General features: G+C 38.9%; 2 protein-coding genes across 2 annotated transcripts; both read right to left on the reverse strand.

Annotated features, from left to right (window-relative positions):
* Window positions 1–819: 819 nt before the first annotated feature.
* Window positions 820–8,908, reverse strand: LRRC66 (leucine rich repeat containing 66). Its single transcript, XM_030947500.1, has 4 exons — window positions 8,413–8,908; window positions 5,831–6,000; window positions 4,995–5,325; window positions 820–3,566 (listed from the first exon to the last, which is right to left on the reverse strand). The coding sequence occupies exons 1-4, from the start codon at window positions 8,906–8,908 to the stop codon at window positions 820–822; spliced, it is 3,744 nt and encodes a 1,247-aa protein (XP_030803360.1).
* An 822-nt stretch (window positions 8,909–9,730) lies between these two features.
* Window positions 9,731–16,725, reverse strand: SGCB (sarcoglycan beta). The gene is made up of 6 exons (XM_030948254.1): window positions 16,674–16,725; window positions 14,974–15,183; window positions 14,006–14,191; window positions 13,702–13,893; window positions 13,082–13,213; window positions 9,731–12,266 (listed from the first exon to the last, which is right to left on the reverse strand). The coding sequence occupies exons 1-6, from the start codon at window positions 16,695–16,697 to the stop codon at window positions 12,063–12,065; spliced, it is 948 nt and encodes a 315-aa protein (XP_030804114.1). The 5' UTR covers window positions 16,698–16,725; the 3' UTR covers window positions 9,731–12,062.
* Between the last annotated feature and the right edge of the window lie 72 nt (window positions 16,726–16,797).

Below are 16,797 nucleotides of genomic sequence, written 5' to 3' on the forward strand. Positions count from 1 at the left end.
CCAGAACTGGATCTGCTCCCTTTCATGATGACATTTCCCTTCAAGGACTGCATCAGTGGTACTGAGTCTGTTGAAAGGGCCTTGGGCTGTATTCAGAGGTAATTTTACCTTACAATTGCTATTTTTTGGCTACTGATGTTTTAAAATAGCAGTTTTGAACTGCTCTTGATTTTCCCCTCTTAAATAAAATTCTCAAGTGGATATAGGATCCTTGGTCTCTTTTAAAATTACCCTGCCTGTATCACCACATCTGCAAACTTCAGGTGATGTCCCATTATAGCTACATTTCTATGTATGTTGCTGCAGAATTGAATTCTATTCTGTGTCTTTGAGAAAGGTGGTTTTCTCTCTTTTGCCAAATTAAAAAGTAACTTTTGAAATGTAATTGAATACTTCTTGGACTTTACTTGTCTTTGCAACACTAGGAATTCAGAGATAATCCACAATTCTGGCTCAAAAAGCAGAAGACTGTAGTATGTACCATTTCACTGTATAGGTTGAGTCCCATAAGAAAACACAGTAATAGTAATAATGTAAATTTCCATATTGCATTTATTTTAGACAAAAAGACAAAACTGAGTATCTGAAGCAAATTCCAAGGGAAACAATATATTAGTATCAACTACCAGTAATGAGAAAGTAAACATAATTCAGCAAAAGCTTAATTAATATGCCAGAGTAGCTTTTTATAAAGTCTGTTATTGGGTTTTTTACGAGTACCCTTCTAAACAAAAGTAATTTCACTTTAAAACAAAATAATGTTTGCACCTACTGTAGTGACATAAACACTGTGGGAGCTTAGTATTACCATTTTGTGTTTCAGCTACTGAAGTTTGTTCTCCTGCTTTGCAAAATATTAGCAAATCCATCAAATGCTCTTTTCTTCTTAACAAAAAACTGATCCTGTCCCGAATTTGTCCGACTTTTTTGGCTGAGATTTTCACTGGAATTTTGGAAGTGGTCTCCAGTTATTGCAGAATGGTTCTCTAGTTCTGTCAAAGTAGTGTGATCCTTCATCTTGCTGGAATCAGTGCTTTCCAAGATTGTATTTCCTGTAGGCTTTTGTGTGAAGGAACATGAGCTGTATGGTGTGCTTTCATTGAAGAAACCTTGTGGGATTGAGAAGGAGTATGCATCCTCATCACTCTGATCCAGTTGGAAGGGATCATCTGTTGTGAATTCTGACTGTGTTTTCCCAGAACTATGAAGATGCAGCAGAACTGCTGTAGGACGACAGGACTGCATTTCTTCAGGCAGGCTGTGATTGCTGCTTTCCTGCAATTCTGTGAATCCATCAGAATTTTTCTCATCAGAATCTCCTTGCATTTCATCTGCACAAGCCTGCTTCTGTTGTGGTAGCAAGTCATCTTCCTGTATAATAAACATTAAATGTTTTTCAGCTGTGTGTTCAGGCAGCAGTTGAAGAGATGATTCTTGGCTGGAATGCAGCAGCGATGGCTTTTTTACAACTTCATTCAAACCAGTATCAATGGGAGCAAAAATAAAGCCATTGTCCTCAGATGTACTCATGTTTCTTTGTAATGTAATGTCTGCTTCACCATGATTCTTTTCAGAGGAGTTCCTGGCTGTGTGCTCATCTGTGCTTCCTGCTGGTGCATTTCCTTTTTGTTCTGTGTGACTGAAGCTGAGGAAATGCTGTTGTTCTCTGGGAAACAGAGAAAGCTGCAGTTCATCTTCTTCAGAAGTTTTTTCTGTGTCATATGTGGGAAAAGATTTCAACTTAAATATCCTGTTACCAAAATCTGTACTCTGATTGTGGAGAGAATCAGAAATAGAGTTTTCTTCTGTTGACTCTGCCTTAATGTCTGCCTCACCATGATTCTTTTCAGGGAAGTTCCTGGCTGTGTGCTCATCTGTGCTTCCTGCTGGTGCATTTTCTTTTTGTTCTGTGTGACTGAAGGTGAGGAAGTGCTGTGGTTCTCTGGTAAGAAGAAGAGAAAACTGCAGTTCATCCTCTTCAGATGTTTTCTCTGTGTCATATGTGGGAAAAGGTTTCAACTTAAGTACCCTGTTACCAAAATCTGTACTTCGATTGTGGAGAGAATCAGAAATAGAGTTTTCTACTGTTGACTCTGCATTAGTAAAATAATCAAATGTAACTGGAATTTCTTGACTTGAAGAACTAACTGTATCTGGATCTGACACGCTTACATGGCTACTGCTTTTATCAGTGTAAGGGGATACTGTTCCCTGCATGGTGGTGTCTGATCCATAATTAATAGTGGTTTCAAAACAGGCATTGTTCTCATCTTCATTTTTCGCAGTCTGCTGAAGTTCAGCAGTATTGTTTGGAGACTCTGGTGGTGTTACAAACTTCTCAGTTCCACTGTCTGTGTTGGCTTCTTCTAGAGGTGACTGACACACTGGCAGATTGTCACTAACACCAGGGTGTTCCACTTCAAAGTCTGCTAAAGAGCTACAGTCACTCATTGTGAATGGAGTCCCTTCAGCTGAAGAACTGTCACCAAATATATCAGCTGCAGCATCTTTTTCATCTGAATATATCCTTTTACAATCATGCTCTGTTGTGGGAAACTTTTCTATTGTTTCATAGATGCCTAACTTCTCAATATCTGCATCTCTTCTGAAGCTACTGGGTGGAGTAAAATCTCCAACATCACTAGGTATATTTTTGTTGCCATTTAGACAAAGTTGTTCTTCACAGCTTTGCCTTCTCTGCATAAATTTTCTAGTGTGCCTGGGTTTGTTATGTGAAATAGCACCTTTTCTTTCTGGAGAATCTGGTGTAGCTTTTGTGATCTCAGACTGCAGCAGACCAGAGTTGTTTCTTACCTTGCTGTTTGGTGTTGTTTTGTTGCTGTTCTGGTAGTCTGTCTTTACAAAAAATAGTCTAGTATCATAAGCATTTATGCTTTCATAATTGTCAGTACTAGTTTGGGCTTTTGAAAACACTGGTATTTTCTTCATGTTGATCTCAATATTGCTTTGTTTCTGGTACTCTGCTTTGGGATTTGGTGAATGTACACCACTGGCAGTGACATTTTCATACACAGTAGAAGCTTCTGTAGGAAAAATCCATGTGTTTCTTAAAGAATTCTTATCACAAATGAATGTATTATGCTGCATATTTGTTGGCTTGCTTGCAGAAGACTCTCTGCTCAAGGTTTCATCTGAAAAACCTTGGTTGGAATATGTGTGTTCTGAACCTGAATTTTTGTTTCTGTGCATGAGCCTCCACAGGCTCTCCAGGTAGGGTCTAGCAAAAGCACCCAGACAAAAAGCACAAACAAATGTAATGAGCACAGAGAGGGAGACAGCCAGTGCAAAGTTTGGCTCAGTTTCTTTCTCTCTAAAAAGAGTGTCCCTGGCTTTTCTAACCAAAAATGCTGAGACTCCTTCTTTCACCTCTATATTGTAAATGAGATATTTCTCTTTTGTTGTATTAAAAAGACACAAATATAATCCTTCAGCAGTTTTCTCAACATTGTATATCACTAAATTATTCATTTTATCCAGTGTCATATGAGGAAGACTGTGATTTTTTGAAATTCTGCCCTTAGGTGTCCACCAAGAGACTCCATTGCCTGAAATGAAAGAAAATACAAACTCAGTCTTTGTTAAAAGCGTAGTATACTTGGGTTTACAGAATCCAGTGATGTTTTTCAGAATATACTCTGGATTATCTTTCATAATTTTAACAGTTTATTATAAACCTAATTTTTCTTTTATCCATCCTAAGTAATTTTACATGATACAAAGTCTGTTAAAGCATATTACAGGCCTGTCCCCATTGCCTCCCATCTAAAAACACAGTACATGTGGGGTCTTAATTGCAGACTTTACAAAATGGTAAAGAAAAATGGTAATGTGAGGCTGAAATAATCTAAGCAAGTTCAGGGCTGTACTAGAAACACCTCCTGATCTTCCTTGTGGCAGAGACATCTACAGCCAGCTGCTCTGCAGCCAGCTGCACTGCAGGCTGGCCATGGTCACTGTGTGCCGCTGTGGGATAAAACATCATCTCTTAATTGCCAGTGTTTCAACCACTGTGATTTTCTTGTAGTTCCTGATCTGACTGCAGCAAAAAAGTCTGTAAATCAAGGGTATTTATACTGACTGAGCAATTGTTCCAAACTTGAGCTAGTGTGGGCCATGGCTGGTTGTTGGCTTTTAGCAATTTGTTTCAAGGTTGCATTTTTGGCTTTGTCTTTGGATCAGCTTTCGTTCCCAGCTGAGTTTTGCTGCAATCCAGTGTGTTGATTGAATTCAGGTTTCTGTGACTTTTCTTGTCAACAGACAGAGCAGGTGGCATTTCTGGTAGGTCCTGCATATTTTCATTTGGGATGAAGTATTCCCAGGGGAAAGCCTTGCCACCTCCAAATGCTATTAGTCCATTAGAGTTAAACCATTTTGCCTTATGGCACATGACAAATACACCTTCTGCTCTGAGTTTGGTCTTAGTTTTCCATCTGCATAGTAAGTCTTGGCTCTCTAGGTTTTGTTGTTTATATCCTCAATGTTCTCTATTAATTTTAAATGTAAGTAAAGCGTCTGCTACAGTGGCTGTACTTCTTTAGAAGAACTAGAGATCTTTTTCCCTGCAAGAAAAACCCCCTTCAATTCATTTTGCTGTAACTGAATACAGAAAACTATTGCATCCTTCTTGGTTTCCTACATGCCTCAGAAGTGCCACCCTGCTGTTTGGTCCTTTGTTTCAGTCCAAAACAAACCAGTACATTCACAATGCATTACTTACAGAAACTTATTTGTATGGAATTTAGCATCACTTCCTCCTTTTGTGTAAGGAAGGAGATGAAGACTCAGGAAACCTAACTTTCAAATATTCTAAGCAGAATGCTACTTTCTAATGAAATATTTTTTCATGTTAAATTGTTATTCAGTTATTTTTAAACAGTGTCTTTAGAAAGACATTTTTAAAACCAGACTAATTTGATCATTCTGCATTCATTTGGATTTTAGTAGCATTTGAATGGAGTGCCTGATTTACATACCCCTTATGTTGTCCAAGTTACAGGTCAGCACTGATGTGTTCCCTGTTGGGACTGTGGCCCTTCTGAGCACAACATTGTCCCTGCAGTTTAAATGGAAATGTGAAAGATACAGCAGAGGTTTCTGGGGGTTGTTGGCAGACTTATTGTATGAAAGGCTCCATTTCTGCCTTGTGGAGTCAAAGACAAAATGAAAGAAATGTCTAAAAGCATTTAGCCTGCAGTTAAATATCCAGGCATTCTTTGACAAATACACTTCAAGTTGAAAAAAGTTCAAACTGACTAGTATCTGTGGTAGAGGGATTGTCAGAGCATTTTCACGGAGATCCACGACCTATTTGGAAACAACACAGATTTAATTTGATAAGGCTTACAGTGGAATTCTTATTGCAACATCTTACAACAGTGTTTCAGTGTACAAGCAATTCTGTGAATCTGCTTAGGATTTCAATAATGTTGTTCTAAGGTTTTTAATGTAGATTAAAAGTTTAAATGGCGGTGCTTACATTTCCCCCATTGTAGACTTACCTTTGTGTGAATAGGGAGCTGCAGAGCTCCTGCCATGGAAGGGGTGGGGGTAGAAAGGGACATGTATTGTTATGGATTGGTTTGTGGCACAGAGAAATTGTGAATTTATGGTTATATCTATAACATTTCAGCGTGTGTGTTTTCCTACATATAAAAAGTAAATATATAAAATATTATTTTCACCATTTTCTCTAGTTTTTAAATTCTACACTAGTATTATAATCAGAACCATATAATCATGCTGAATAGTTGATGAATAATATCTTTAATGATTACCATAAAATATTGAAACAGCTGTATTGCTTTACAACCTGTAATTTTTTGAGATCTCTGAAGGCATCTGGATGAATTTTAGTTATCCTGTTGTTTCTCAGGTCAATGTCCTTCCGCTGTGAACAGTTCTGAAAATCCTTTGGGTCAATCTGTTGTATGGCATTGGATGACATATGGACAGTTTGTAAAGACTGCAGGAGGCCTAGCCCTAGGAAGAAAAAACCCTCTTTTACATTTCATATCCTTGTTTTCTCAATTGCATCAAGTGTCTTTATAAAATTCTTTGCAACAACACTCCTTCAATTCCTCACTATTGCAATGAGTGGCTGCAGCCTTTGTGTTATGCCTTTCCTAGTCAGGGGTTGGCCCATTCTAAAAGCTGCATAGCGTCAACAGCTGGCACATTAAAACATTCACAGTCAATAGATGTCTTTAAAATTGACACTTTCACAAAAGCCACTAGCATTTCTTTGTGCTAGCAAAATTATTCTGACTTTGATCTCTGTACTTTGAGCAAGCTTCTCTGGAGAACTGGAGGTAGGAATGGAGTGTGAAAAGGCTAGAGTATATTGAGTAGACAAGATCCAAATATGCTAATTGCAAGTAAAAGATAGAGATGCAAAAGGTGACACAGTATCTCCTATCCATTTGCATGTGCAGTTTCATGGGAGTTTTTCATATGTGGAATTACTTGAACTGTATTCCTAGGATGTAAAACCAAATGAAAACAAAGCCATGTTGTTGCCTATGCCTATCTGCCTGTGAATTATGAGGCATGACAGTATATTCTTCAGTGTATCCTAGCTACAATGACATCCACCTTGCATAAGGAACACTTTTGTTTGCTGGAGACACCTAATTGTTTTGAGGCGCTGTGAAGGCAGCCCCTGAAGCTCCAGCCTGCAAGATGCAATGGAAAGGCAGGCACTTGAACACTCAGCATGCCCACTGATGCTGAGTGTTCAACACCACAGTGCCACTCTGAAGTGATTTTTGATTGTACAGCATTGTTGAAAAGCTACTAGTTCTTAACAATTTTGCCCTGGGTGTCACCTTGTTTACCAGAAACCTCTTTTCTCAGACAACAGTTCTGTTTGCTGAGTAATTGATCTTTGGGTTTATTGTGAAAAGCAGAGGGAATGATTCATTCCTGGTGTAAAACTAGAGGTGGGTGATAGGAAAGGCATACAGAAGTTCTGGCGCTTCATAAATTCATCAGTGTACCTACATGAGAATTGTACTGTGGCTACTTCCCTGAATGTAAGTTTGTGCCAAAAATATACACTGCTAGTATATATATAGTGGGCGGCAGCCTTACTCCTGGGGTGGGTGGAGAAAGGTAGGGGAAGGGTTTTCTGTGGGAAACCTCTGGTACAGAACTGCATATTGTGTTTTCTTTCCAGAGCTTAAACCTCAGAATTTTAGTGAAGTATTTTGGACAAGAATAAGGTTCTGAACATGTATTTAAATGAATATAGGATTGAAGTATAACTTGAAATATGGTGGTACCATGCACAGCAATTTGAACTTAAAAAACTGAGAGTCTCTTATAAAAGAGGATTGATCTGTCTGACCTTCTGAGGCATCCTATAATAGGCAGTAAAATTTATCTAAATCAAACGAAATCATGTTTATCTATATCAAAACAAATCAAATCTTAATAGATGTATTTTAAAATGTAAGCTTTTTCTATACTGTCTATTCAGATACCTTTTCTATACAGATGCTACAAAATCATTAAATGAAATGGGTTTCCTGTGTGCCAGAGAATTATTTAATAGCAGAAAAGGAGAAAAACAAAACTTTCATGATCCTGTGTAGGGGCAAATATATTATCTTTGTGTGATTTTGTGGGATTAGTGGCATTTTTGTTTGTCAGCACTTGTCCTCCTGTATTTTCAAACTCTCGTGAATCTGATGGTGTTATCAGACATCAATAAATTCAACATATTGTACAGGACAGGGTTGCTCATCTGGTAGCTTCTGCTTCATTTAAACTATTTGGTCACTGTGACTCATCCCTGGATAAGGCTGAGCTGCCCAGCATAGTTCAGTGACCAGCAAAGCCCTTCTCAAAGTCTCTCAAAGCCTTGCAGCCCTCTCCTGTTACACCAAGGTGTCGCTGTGATTATTAAATGGCTCTGAGCAAAATTGTTAGCAATGAACAAAATATATTTTCCTCTTTGAAATACTGAAACTATAGCAAGTTTTATTTAAGACTGTTGATTTCCTTCTGAAGGGTAGTATGAAATTAATGATCTGTAATTTTTTTGGCCTTAAAGTCCACGACTGGGATATGGAGGCTGGTAGTTTTCCAAAGATCTATACTCTCCCTTTCTATACAGCAAGTAAGAATACTGCTTGGGCTCTTAAGGGCTAAAACTGGTTATATTTGACTGCTGTTAATGCAGTACAGTTGCTAACACTGTAATAAAAAACCTAACAAAGTAAACAAACAACAAATTTACTTCCGCCTCAGTATTTGCCAGTGGAACTTCCCCTCGCCTTAAGTATAATAAAATGAGAAAGTCACATTCTGGATTCAGTAAGATGTATGAATTATATCAAAGCCAACCTACCCCTTGGGAATCAAGTCCTTAAAGATTTTTGAAATGCTTACCTCTTGGAACTGTGTTAAGATTGTTTCTTTCAACTGACAATACTTTCAAAGCAGGCAGGAGACGATCAACAATGCTGTACTTTTTAGACCTGTGTGCAGGTATAGGCATTTCCAGTGTGAGGGTGTGGATGGCATTACCACTGAGGTTTAGAGTTTCTAAATTGGGTAAATTTGTACAAGCAGTTAAGGTGAGTTCAGAAATCAGGTTGTTACTGAGGTTCAGGTGTTTTAGCATCCACTCTTCATTTCTTCCATCAGAGCACACGAAAGTTTTAATATTATTGTAACTCAAATCAGCTGTTACTGCTGCTTGTGATGTATCTTCTGGAATAGTAGATATTCTGGTAAAAGAGCAATTGAGCAAGAGCTGCCCATCCCACCGGCACTCTGAACGGCGATGTGTAGCAGGAAGGATCCACTGGGACTTGGCTCCCACTGACCCAGGAAGATTAAAGTAAAGGACCACAGCTATGACATGCAAGTGATAGTTATCCATAGTATCTATATGTAAAATGTAGAATTATGGTTAAATTCAGCACAACAAGGATAGAAAGCATAAAGAGTTTGACATTTAAAAAAATCAACACTGAATAACCACAGCATTACCAACATTCTGCCTTGAACATTCAGTTTTGGAGTCTTATTTTCAAAGAGCATTCATAAACTGGTAACCTCCCTCCTCCCCCCATCTATCCCAAAAAACAATCAGAACCTTTTTTTCCTTTTCCAGCCTTTTGGTCGAGAAACACAACTTCTTGGGAGCTTGAGATCTAACAATAGTGGAGACTTTTGAACTCTGCTTCAGGTATTGCACACAATTACACTGAGCAAAGTCCACCACATACAACCTATGACAAACAGGTGTGGAACAATTTTTATACTTCCAGCTGTCATATCAATAACACAACAATGCATTTTTAATTAAAAACTATATTCTTACAAATAACACTTCTGGACTGCAGCTGCATCTTAGAATTTATTGTTTTATTTCAAAACAAGCATTTGAAATTCTACTGCCTTTCACCCATTGGAACAACCACCACACTTAAAGATGGTGAGAGCTCTTCACATGCAAGTTGTTTCAGCATACCCAGTATGGCATTTTACAGAGGCATGTAGAATACACTTTATACATGCAGAATCTTAAGTGCATCTGTGGGACTGAAATAAACAGTGTTCCACTCAATGTTTTAAATACATATAGAAAAATGTACCTTACACAGCTAGAAGATAAACAAGTAAATGCTCAACAGAGGCATGTGTGGCACCAACATTTCTCAAACTGTGTAATATAAATATAAAATATATTAACAATACATAGTGGCTAGCAAATTTGATAATTTATTTCATTTGGTATTTTTATGATTGGTTTTGCTACATTTTGACAAAAAAATCCACACTTCAAAAACAACTCTGCAGATCATGATTTAAGAGTACCTTTGTGACAAATCTTTCAGCTGTACATTGTACACAGTATTTTAAAAAGAACTCTTGATAATTACAAGAATCCAATACTAGCATATAGGCATGTCACTATTAATCAGAGAAGAGCTTTAATACGTGTTTAACCTACTTGACCAAGGTTGTATCTGTTATTTTCAAGATGTACTTCAGCTTTGAGGATACTGCTCTTCGTATTTTTTAATATGTGTTTGCATTTGTATACATAAAGTGACAAACTTCCATTAGCATGAGAGTGAAAATTCTAAAAACGTTAGTTCATTTCCTCCTCTTAACTCTAACAGATACTAATTGAGGCACTGCTTAGCAGCAAAAGCAAAGGTGGGTGTAAAGCAGCAAAATGTGTGCTGAAGTGTTTAGTAACTATTAACTCTGATAAAACTATGACGGCCATGAAGGAAGAATGCAAAATGTTAGTACTTCCCCACAGTCTTTAATGTGAGAACTCAGTGGTTTTTGCTACATTATATTTTGCTTATTCTGATTTTGTCGGAACAGCTCCACTGCTGTCCAGCCCCAAAAATGCAACAATTACTGAGCATCAAAATCTGGCTTTGCCTTTGAGCAGTGACGGAAATACGACTCCTCTGGCCTCCCCCATGTGCTGTAATGCCTGACTGATGAATACCCCTCCAAAAATCACTTCCAACCATACACATTCTGCATGAGTGCTTACTGCCTGCCAGTAAATTCAGAAACTGGGACCTTGGATATTAATTTCTTGTTACAGCAGGAGCTGATTTGTGATTTATGGAATTCTATGTACTTTGAGCACTGTAAAACAAGGGTAGATAGTTTATCTTCCTGTAACAAATAATCAATTCTGAAGTTAATGTGTAAAACTCACATAATTTTTAGGTAAAGAAGTGTGTGCTTATCAAAAAACTTGTCAAAAAGCTGTTACAAAGTCACTTTGAGACCTCCAATATTAAGATTACTTGATGCTACTGCAAAACAAAGTGGTTTTAAACTGAAGAAATACATGGGATGAGGAAAGAAGGAATCTTATAAATAGCTGGTCTATTTTTAGCACAAAACACCTCACTGCTGCCGAAGCAGTTGGAAGGCTCTAATAGACCCCAGTTCACCATAGTTTCACTGCTGACAAATTCTGATACACATCTATTTACCCTGATGTCCTACCACCGCTGCAATAATAATAAATTGTCCTACACCGCTGCTGTAATAATAAATTACCACTGTAATTTATTATTACAGACCTGCAGTTTAACTTCAAAATTTAATGTTTTGATGCTCTCAGTAATGCATCAGTACTGACATTTATGAGGAAGGAGAGATCTATCTCAGACACTGCTGCAACAGTTATGCTTAGATTACTACCTACTGATTAATGGACTCAGACACTGTTCACATTAGAACACCCAGGAAAACACTATTTTTGGGTAGTACGCAAGTTGTAAGTACATTTTTAAAAATGTACTTTTACTATAAACACATTTTATAAGTACTTCACATAAATTAAGCAACTGCAGAATGCATTAACTGCACAGATAGAATGGAAGTTCAAGCAACACTTCAATAACCACAAGACTACTTCAAAACTCAAGTTAAATTTCCATACTCTGTATTACTTTGCAAATATTATTTATGATAGCATAATTTTTAGCAACGTGAGAATGAATACATGGCAGAAATAATGTGATATTTTAAAGTGAATCTGCCACTCCCCCTCTTAGTACACATCTGGTAAGCCACCTAAGTTTGGGGTTAATCAATGTATCAAAAAGAAAGAAAAGTCTGCCACTTCAGCCATCCTAGGAAAATCTATTTCCAACAAAAAGTTGACATTCCTGTTGAAGTACTTGAGACTGCAGTTGTGTTCTCAGCAGTTTTCAAGGTCTTGGGACATAGGACAAAAAGCTCCTCTAGAGACAGCTGTAGGCAGTAGAGCTGTCGCCAAGATCATGTTCTTTACATATATTCTACTGATCCCAACTCAAGAAGGTACTTCAGTATGCATGTACACTGAAAGCTTACAGATTCAGTGCCACTATTGCAGCTAACAGCACAATGACCTAACACTGCTGACCGTAACAGCCTTTCCTTAAAAATACTATGTAAGAATTGTTAGTATAAACTGCTGTAAAAAAAGAAACCCTGGAAGGCATGCAATTACTTCATACAGCTCTATGTAAACACCAAGGAGGCCTGTCCCAGGAGCAGTTGTTTCAGTGTGTGGCTCCACAGGGGTTGGCAGAGGTCTGGCAGCCCATGTTGTGCCCGGTGACCTGGACCTTGAAGAGCGTCCCGTCGGCGCACATGCACAGCTTGAAGCGCAGCCAGTTGCCGTTGTTGAACTGATCCCCATAAGAAGAGCTCGGCAGCCGTGACGGGCTGACCATCACACTTCCGTTCAGAATGATGCTGTTTTCCTATTGAGGAGAGGAAAAAAAATAAACTGTAGAATTACAACTTCTAATGTAAATAAGGCAGATTGTTTTTGAGAAGGACAAACTGGTTTAATGGATAAATAACACCTCTAGGATCGCTGTAGAATCAACAATAATACAAAAGGTATGTAAACAAATGTTTGATTTTTTAATGAAAATTAGACTGATGCCTATGGATATCTAGTCAGCAATGTACTTTGCTATTCCAGTGGTGGATCGATATGGAGAAAGACAGCAGCAGGGTGACTTTTCATCTTACATTCTTATTAGCAATTGCTGTAAATGTAAAATATGGACATGAAACAGGTAATTGAATTCATACATGAAATTCATTCACACTTGAAAGTGCATATACCTCTATTTTTATCCTTCTTTTCCATCACTCCATATATACTGGTATCTTAATCTCCAAAAATCTTAAAGGAATGCTAGTGAGTCTTACAGCAGCACAGAAGGTAATGCTCAGAACTCTGCTTGTCTAGCAAAGGTTGTCAACCCTGGTTAAGCTTCCAGAGGAGATATAACTCCCTTTGGTATTCATGTCAATAGATTAGCTTTAACTGCATAGTAGGTTTTTGGTGTCTTAACAGTTGTAAATCAATGTTATCTGAAGCTACTCAACCACTGCTTAACAGCAAACTAATAAATCAACTATTTAAATCCTACTAAATATACTGACTTCTATGCATGAGTAATTTATATAAAGTTTGAAGCTATATAAAGCTACATCAGTTTACTATCAGCCTAAATTTGAAACTAAGCTGTTAGAAAAAATTGCTTTGATTTGAAGTACTTACTGCTTTAAGTTCCATGTTTCCACCCATTCGAAACTCAATTGTCTTGCCTGTGATGAAAACACCTTCATTTCCCCGGACAATGGCACGACCATCAACCTTTATGTTTAGATCACTGGTTGCATTGCTGGTAATCTAAGAACACAACCAAAAAAACTGTATTATGGATTAGTGAAAATGTGCCACTTGTGTTTGTCTGAGTAACTTTAATTACTTTAAAAGTAGTGCTGTGCAATTTAATAAAAAACTTGAATTTCCTTTCTGCATATTTGTTATTTTCCACGTTCAATTTCAAAACAGGATTACTGAATTTTGGAAGGTATGTAAAATTAATTTTCTGTATAAAGATAACAATTCATATGACAATTTTATGGGACACAAAGCTAACACTTGTACCAAATACAGGCTTCCTGATAAGACAGATTATGTAAATTTACCACTCTGTTTTCACTGAATCTGTTCCTCCTACATATTTATAGTTGTGGGTGTTTTTTCTGCAACAGGATTGCTCAGTGCTTCCAAAGGCACACTGAACCCTCTATAAAACCACTAACCCTACTCTACTCTTACACAAACAAACGATGGGCTGTATTGTCATTACTTACAAATAATAAGAAACATACCCTCTCTGTAGAGGCCTTTTGTACATTCAAGATTTTAACTCCATTTGGCAGATGAAACTCATGAGTTTCATAGTCGGTGCTGAACAAAGTATTTTGAGTTCGTGGGTCAACAAATTCCATGCCAATATCACTGGTGATAGAAGTTTTGTCTTTTTCCACACTAAGCTTGGTTGTTCCTTGCTGAAATACAATCTTCAGAAACAAAGGCGTGAACTTAATTATGTTTCAAATGTAACATTTATCAGCAATGTGAGTGTAATTCCCCAGCGCTGCTCACACACTTTCAATTCATGGTATAACTTACAGGCTGATTATTCCCAGTGATCACCAAGTCTTCGTTCCGTCTCCCTCCCACAGTGCTTTTATATAAGGGATGGATAACACCCATGTCAGACACCTGCTTGAACCGCAGCAAGCCACTCTCATGGAATTCCATACTGTCACAACCATTGGGACCAATTCTTATCACTGCCCAGATAACCAGGGTAATCTGAAAGAGAAACACATTTTCAAGGATTATGTTGATTGCTCAGATCTTCCTACCACAATTATTGTATTAATTAGATGTTTTATTTGAACAATTATTAATGCCAGTGTTAAAGTGAGCTTTAAGTGTAAGTTGACTTTACTTTGTTCGTACTGAAAACATCATAACACATTTAATTATGAAAAGCATTTTAAATTATTTTTAGACTTACTTGAAACAGTAACTGAAATGATTTATACATATATGAAATATTAAAACACATCCATAGTAATATCTTTTTTCTGTTTAAGGGTAATAATTAATTAAACAAATTTCCTGAACAGTTCAGCTTGGTATATAATATATTGAACTGCAAGAATGCATCCCCCCAGATGGTTGTGCAATTATGAAAAATAATTTGTTACTTCTCATTGACCAAGCAATAAAAATGTGATTATTAGAACAATGAAGCTTTAAATTGTAGTGGTTTGTTAATTCTGAATGTTCACATACAGCTCTGTAACATAAAATATAACCATGTTTTATATGCCATATATCCTGAATGCATATGTACTAATAACACTTCTCATTAGGTGACTATTACTACAAAAATACTCATGCCTGAACTTACACCATTCTTCCATCTAACCTTGCTCAGACTAAAAAAGAACTAAAAAGAAAGAAGAAAAATGAGAATCTCCTTCAGTATGTTTTAAGTCCTCAGCCATACTGGAAATATTTTTTTTACTGAACCGTCAAAATGAAATACGACCTAATGTTGCTTACACTATAGCTATTATACTCACAATCAGATTGATGACGGCCAAAATAAAAAGAACAACAATCACACATATGGCCAAGTTGCCTTTCCTGCCACGTAAACCTGTCTTATGGAGACGGTCTTCATCAATTGGGATGTATCCTGCTTTGAAGTTACTGTTGTGCTCCTTATTAACATTCCTGCGTTCCACAGCCTTCTCTCGCATAGACTTCTTCACCGGGCCGTTAGAGCTTTGCTGTAACACAAGGCATGGGTCAGCTTTAAAAGGCACGCAAATTAGCTACAATGGCATACACATATGTATGCAAAAAATGTAAATTGACTAGTGGGATATATTGGATATTATGTTCAGTATTAGATTTAAGTCTGGCACCTGGCTGTCAGAAAAAACACTTAGAACCACAGCAACCTCTGCTAGTACAATGACTAAATTAAAAATCCAGATACTTTCAGACAGTATATGGCTTTATATCATATTTTTATCATGGCAGATAGGAATTATTAATTACATTGTTACAGTTAAAAAACTAAAACCAGCTACAAAGAAATTAATTACATGTTTACCTCTCAGGAACGATACAGGCCATAATTGGCAGGTCATCTGCCAATACACAGGATTTTCGTTCCCTCTGTGCTCATATGTGATATACTCCCAGTGACTATTCAAAAAGAGTGTGGTGGATACCGTTTTTTAATTAGTTTGACAGCACAGGGTTTGCGTTCAACTCCTGTTGCTTGCATGCAGCATTGATAAAGATACTGTGAGGCTTCAAACCTGGCATGGGGAACTTGGCCAAAGTAGCTTTCCTGTAATAATCTGAAGTTATGAGATTGTAAGGGATATCTTGTCAACATAACAAAGTAATACAGGAAACTCTTGTACATATTCATAGTAAAAATAAACCTTTAATGTATTTTCGTAGCTGTCCAAAATTTTGTTCCACTTCCCTTGAATGGAACTGTTTGTTATTTAGGGATTCACATCTTCAAAGAAGGAGTTTGATCTTTTGGATGGAATTAAGTTTATTCACTTGAAATGAACCCTAAAGCTACTCCTTAAGTAACTACACTTGCACATATCTACGCTGATGTAACGAGTAACAACACCGTGTTTTCTTCTGCTGCTGAAGAACTATTAAGAGATGGTGTTGAGAAAGGTGCTTGACCTGGACGAGTCTGTGGAGGCTTCGCTGCCTCGGAGATGTTCTGGACCCCCCGAGACCCTGCCGAGCCCACACGAGCTGCGGAGCCCCGCAGGCACCCACGGCTGCCTCCCGCCCCCTCGGCAGCGCCAAGCGCCCTGACAGGCGCGGCGGCGGCGTCCCCGCACCGCTCCAATGCCCGGCGCCTCACACAGGGCACGAAGTATTTTTGTCTGTCACACACCCACGCCTGCGGGCAGGACGGCGCCGCTCCGGGCCGCCCCGCCCGGACAGCAGACTCGGGCCGTCTCTCCCCGGCACGGCCGAGCCCGTCCTGTCCGAACACTGCCGGGCACAAGGCGGGAAGGGCCGCCCGAGCGCCGTCCCTTCCCCTCCCCAGCCGGATCGCTCCGGTACCACACCAGCCTCCCCCACCGCGGCGAAAATGGCGCCCCCGCCCGCGCTTCCCCTCTGCGAGCAGCACCCCCGGCCGGACCGCCTGCTCCCCGCGGCCCCGCTCCCCCCTGGCCCCGGCGGAGACGCTGCCGCGCCTCTCCGTGCCCGCGTCCCGCTGCTGACGGACCTGCTCGGGGGCGGCCGCCGCCATCTTCCCCGCCGCCGCCGCCACCGCCGCTGCGCGGGGCCCGCGAGCGCCCCCTGGTGCCGCTCCGCGCGCCGGGTCCCCGCGGCTCTCGCGCACCGGCGTT

This window comes from Camarhynchus parvulus, chromosome 4, assembly GCF_901933205.1.
Source record: "Camarhynchus parvulus chromosome 4, STF_HiC, whole genome shotgun sequence".
In the NCBI taxonomy this organism is placed as follows: domain Eukaryota; kingdom Metazoa; phylum Chordata; class Aves; order Passeriformes; family Thraupidae; genus Camarhynchus; species Camarhynchus parvulus.

Coding starts and splice junctions, on each gene's coding strand:
- LRRC66 (XM_030947500.1), bottom strand. CDS start 8,908: ATGGATAACTATCACTTGCATGTCATAGCTGTGGTCCTTTACTTTAAT. Junction 6,001..8,412: donor TCTTAACACAGTTCCAAGAG/GTAAGCATTTCA, acceptor TTTTCTTCCTAG/GGCTAGGCCTCCTGCAGTCT. Junction 5,326..5,830: donor GAGATCTCAAAAAATTACAG/GTTGTAAAGCAA, acceptor GTTTCCAAATAG/GTCGTGGATCTCCGTGAAAA.
- SGCB (XM_030948254.1), bottom strand. CDS start 16,697: ATGGCGGCGGCCGCCCCCGAGCAG. Junction 15,184..16,673: donor CGGCGGCCGCCCCCGAGCAG/GTCCGTCAGCAG, acceptor CTTGTGTTACAG/CAAAGCTCTAACGGCCCGGT. Junction 12,267..13,081: donor GAAACATGGAACTTAAAGCA/GTAAGTACTTCA, acceptor TCTCCTCAATAG/GAAAACAGCATCATTCTGAA.